This window comes from Corapipo altera, unplaced genomic scaffold (assembly GCF_003945725.1).
Source record: "Corapipo altera isolate COAL_440 unplaced genomic scaffold, ASM394572v1 113, whole genome shotgun sequence".
NCBI classification, from domain to species: domain Eukaryota; kingdom Metazoa; phylum Chordata; class Aves; order Passeriformes; family Pipridae; genus Corapipo; species Corapipo altera.
Window position 1 is genome coordinate 10,655,728 of NW_020884895.1, and position 4,852 is coordinate 10,660,579.

General features: G+C 47.4%; 1 protein-coding gene across 1 annotated transcript in view; it reads right to left on the reverse strand.

The window, feature by feature from the left end:
* The window catches only part of LOC113949284 (IQCJ-SCHIP1 readthrough transcript protein-like), a 60,042-nt gene extending 56,224 nt beyond the window's left edge, over nt 1-3,818 (reverse strand). The window contains exons 1-3 of the mRNA XM_027647663.1: nt 3,782-3,818; nt 3,090-3,170; nt 415-562 (exon numbers count right to left, since the gene is read on the reverse strand). Coding sequence (XP_027503464.1) covers nt 415-562; nt 3,090-3,157 — 216 coding nt within the window. The 5' untranslated portion in view covers nt 3,158-3,170; nt 3,782-3,818. The remainder of the gene's footprint in view (nt 1-414; nt 563-3,089; nt 3,171-3,781) is intronic.
* Between the last annotated feature and the right edge of the window lie 1,034 nt (nt 3,819-4,852).

The window sequence follows — 4,852 nt, forward strand, 5'->3', positions numbered from 1 at the left end:
CAACAGAAACAGCAACAAACCCGACAAAACCAACAACAAACCCAACAAAATCACCAACAAACCAAACAAAAATGCCAGCAAACCAAAACCAACTTAGAAGCCACATTTATCTGCAAGAAAAGCACCACAATTTGGGTTTTTTGGGGGGAGAAAAATTATACTAATCACATCTTTGCTTTCTGTGGAAGGACAGAACCATTTGGAAACACCTGTTTTCCATCCAAAGCACCACTAATATCCGCTGAGATCCAGGGCTGATATCCACAGTCACACATTCAGCTGTGCCTGCAGGTTGATTTGAGACCCCATCACTCCCCTAAAAATCCTTCTTTGACCTGTTATTAACCCATAATTCAGCTTTTTTTACCCCAAAGTCCTGGAGAGGAGCCCAGATGGGGTGCAGGGTGTACTCACGGGGGTGCTGCTGTCGGAGAAGGTGTTCATGCTGATGGATCTGCTCATCCTGCCCGAGGACAGGGATGCTGGGGAGGGGCTGCGCTCCTGGGGCCGCTCCGGGGGCAGGTCCTGGCGCTGGAGGTGCTCCCGCCATGCCCGCTGGATGCTGGAATGACAACACACCCACGTGGATATTCCTGGCTCCACGGAGGGGTTTGGGGGTTTGTTTTCCCACCTGGATAAGCTCTGGGAGGTCTTATTGAAGTAGCTGCTGGTGGAACTTGTAAAGCAGGATCACGGAATCCCGGAGTGGTTTGGGTTGGGGGGACCTTAAAGCTCATCCAGTTCCATCCAGGGATCCTTCCACTGTCCCAGGTTGCTCCAACCTGGCCTTGGACATTCCCAGGGATGGGACAGCCACAGCTTCTCTGGGCAACCTGTGCCAGGGCCTCCCCACCCTCTCAGCCAAGAATTCCTTCCCAATATCCCATCTAAACCCAGACCATGTTATTCAGAGCCCCATCCAATCCCTAAACCCACAGAATTACTTCAATTTGAGGTTATACATAACTCAACAATTCCCTTACATCCTGCAAACCATATTATAGGGGGTTTGACTCCCCACATTAATCCAATCTCCAAGCTCCCCCCACAATTTGCCTCAACACCAAAGAGAAATTTTCAGACAGGCACACACAGTATGGGGGGAGGGGATATATACAGTTTATTACTACCCAATAAATACTATACGAACTAAAAAGCAAAATATGCATTTCTATACTTAAAAGAATGAATAACCTTCAACACCTCACACTGATATCAGCTTTCAGATTATAAAGCAGGTACAGTTGGAAGTTGAGAGCCAGACCAGTGGCATTGGATTACAGAATCCTGGAATGGTTTGGGTTGGAAGGGACCTTACAGCCCATCCAGTCCCCCATGGGCAGGGACACCTTCCACTAGCCCAGGTTGCTCCAACCTGGTCTTGGACACTTCCAGGGCTGGGGCAGCCACAGCTTCTCTGGGCACTCTGTAGAAACAGCTCCTTTTAGGATTTTGAGGCAATTGAGTGTTTATTCACTGGCACAAGCAGTATTTATATGTTTATATTTACATGTCCTTTCTATTTTCAGGCTGGAGAATATACTGAGGTTAAATCATAATCCCCCTGCTAGAAAGCTCTCTGAAATTCATTCTTTCATTTGGCTTATTTTGCGTGGCTAAAAGACACTGGCTGGATTTTAATTTGAAACTTCAGGGTCCTTTAATATTTTAATACAGCATTAATATTTTAATGTCCTAGCATATTATTGTCCTATATATCTCAATGTATAGTGAGTTAGTGGATGGAGCCAATGCCTGAACCAGGGAAGGAGGAACAACCTGGAAGAGCCACAGAGAGGATTCCTGTGCTCTGACAGACACGTGGGTGAGTTTGAAGTTTTATCCCCACGGACACAGCACGGTCAGGTCTTTTAGAACAACTGATCCCGTGGGTTTAGGTTGGATTTCAGGAAAAGGTTCTTCCCCCAGAGGCTGGTTGGGCACTGACCAGGCTCCCCAGGGCAGTGGACACAGCCCCAAGGCTGCCAGAGCTCCAGGAGGGTTTGGATGATCCTCTGGGGCACAGGGGGTGACTCTGGGGATTTTCCTGTGCAGGGCTGAGGGTTGGACTGGATGATCCTTGTGGGTCCCTCCCAGCTCAGCACATCCTGTGATCCCGGGATTCAGTGATCCTGTTGCATTGGAATTGGGGAGCTCATTCCCGGCTCCCAGGACTGTCTCCCTCCCTTCCCGGCAGCAGGTGTCGTGCGTGTGCCTTGGCTCAGGGCTGCCTCACTTCCCAAGGAAATCCAGCTTTTTCCTGTGCCAGGCAGCTGTGCTGCAGCCCCAGAGCAGGAACCCTGCTCCCCTCAGCCCCAAATCTCCATCCCCTGGGGAACTTCATGTTGGATGGGAAAACCAGCACTTAAAAGAATCTGCTTGGTCTGTGCTGCACTTCCCTCCTCTGGGATGTTCTCTGGATATATGGAAACTCCAGTAGATTTTCAAATATTCTTGAATTTCACAGGGGAAATGACAAAAAATTAGCACAACACTGACATTTAACATTTGAAACTCGGTTCAAAGAGAATGTGAATCATAGAATCCCAGAACAGTTTGGGTTGGAGGGACCTTAAAGCTCATCCATTCCACCTCTGCCATGGGCAGGGACTCCTTCCACTAGCCCAGGTTGCTCCAAGCCCCATCCAACCTGGCCTTGGACACTTCCAGGGATCCAGGGGCAGCCACAGCTTCTCTGGGCAACCTGTGCCAGGGCCTCCCCACCCTCACAGTCAGGAATTTCTTCCCAATATCCCATGTAACCCTGCCCTCTGGCAGTGGGAAGCCATTCCCTGTGTCCTGTCCCTCCCGTCCTGTGTAAATAGTCTCTCTCCATGTTTCTTGTCACCTCCCTTCAGGTCCTGCAAGGCCACCAATAATTCACCCCAAAGCTTCTCTTCTCCAGGCTGAACAATCCCAGTTCTCTCACCTTCATGTGCTTACAGATTGATAAGAACTTAATTAACTTGTTAACTTGAGGCTCTTTTCTAAAGTTACACAGAATTCCAGACAGAGACAGTCTGGATTCCTCAGGAATGGGACACATTTAGCTGCACTGAAGGGCAGAACCAACACCCTTCATTACTCACATTTTCACTTTGGACTCCAAGGGCTCTAAGTTGATGTGATATTTCTCAATGTTGTTTTCCTCATCCATGGCCAGCTGATGGCTGTGAGGAGAGAAAAAAAAATGGGTTTAACAAGTCCCAGCACAACATTCCTGCAATCACTGTGAATTAATTCCATAATTTTGACAAGAACATACAAGAGCTGCTCGTTATAAGGTGACACTGTCTTTGGAGAGAGGCATCTGGGTCTCTGTGTCCAGATTCTTTGGAGTGCCAACCAAAAAAGATGGATTTGGATCCAGTTTCCAGGTGGGAACCTGCCTGAGTGCTTGTGCTCAACACCTTCCAGATGCCACAGCTCCAGGGACAGGCCCCCCCAGCAAAGAAGCTGCTGCAAATCAAAAAAAAAAAACCTCCCCTGGCAAAGAGAAGAGAGATTGGTGCTAAATTAACTTCCATCCCTGCAGCTATGCCAGAAAAGAACAGAAAGGAACAATGGGAATACTGGGAGCAAAGGAATTACAGCAGCAAAAGCCATACAGGGGGGTGAAGGAAAATTCTTGGGAAGAAATGATGGTCAAGGAATGGGTGCTGCTGGGAAAAAGCAATTTTAAAAAGCTACAAGATGAAAAAAAAATCAAACATCTGGGGCCACTGCTGTGGATGCAGGAGCAGCATGAAGGGCAGGAAAGTTGGGAAGATTGGACCCCAACCTGTGGAGTTATTTTGAGACCTTACTGGACACTTAATTACATCACTCAATCAGCAGCAGTTTGCAGGAATTATCCTCCTGTAACTGAAAATAAGAATTTTTTGAGGGAGAGAGGCAAGATTTGGAATATTTAGTGTATTACCAAGAGAAAAACACGCTCTAGACCCCAGAGATGGTCCCTCAGCAAGGGACTGTGACCTCAGAAAAGCCATTTCACTTTATCATGGGTGGGAATCACACACTTACCTTTGAAGCAAGTCTTTGCCATCATTGACCTGTTCCAAGGTGTGCTGGAGCCTCCGGAGTTCCTCCTAAAAGGAGAGAAAAACCCATTTCAATGTGTTTATGGGAAGCCCTTGGCTGACACTGGAGATTCCTGCTCAGCCCCTGAATAAAATGGGCCATCAAGGGGCATTCATGAAATTGCTTTTAAATTCAAAAATCAAAAATAACTATAAATAAATCAATATATTTATCAGCATGTCCAGCACAAGTGTGAAAGGAGATATCAGGCCTACAATAATAACACTCAGAGCCAAAGGGGAAGGTGTTCTTTCACCTCTCAGGTGGGTGGATGCTTTGATTCTCATCATCTTGGTGAGAGCAGCAGCTCAAGCTTTCAGAATCTTCTCTTTGTTCTGCAATCAGACACCATTCAGGCTCAAAATTAAGAGCCACTGGCTGAGTTTCACAGCCTTTATTTGCATCAGCTGCTACTTCAGTAGCAGAGGAGTCACAAATTTAGGTGCAGATGCAGAGCTGGGAGTCTCCACATCCGTGTGAATGTCCTCGGAAAAATCCACCCCCGATGTTCAGCACAGAGATTGGGCTTTAAAAAAAATGAAATTGTGTCCCACTGGTGGGGTTTTATCATCCCAAAGGGGTGGAGGAGAACCAGGGCCAACACTGAACCCTCCAAAGCACAGCCCTGGGATGGGATGCAAGAGAGTCACCACCCCGAGGCTCAGGGATGTGCTCCAGGTTTGTGTTTATCCATCACATGTTGATAACTGAGCAACAGCAGAAGATGAGAAACTCTGAAAAACAAAAGCTGATACTTCATGACTTCTTT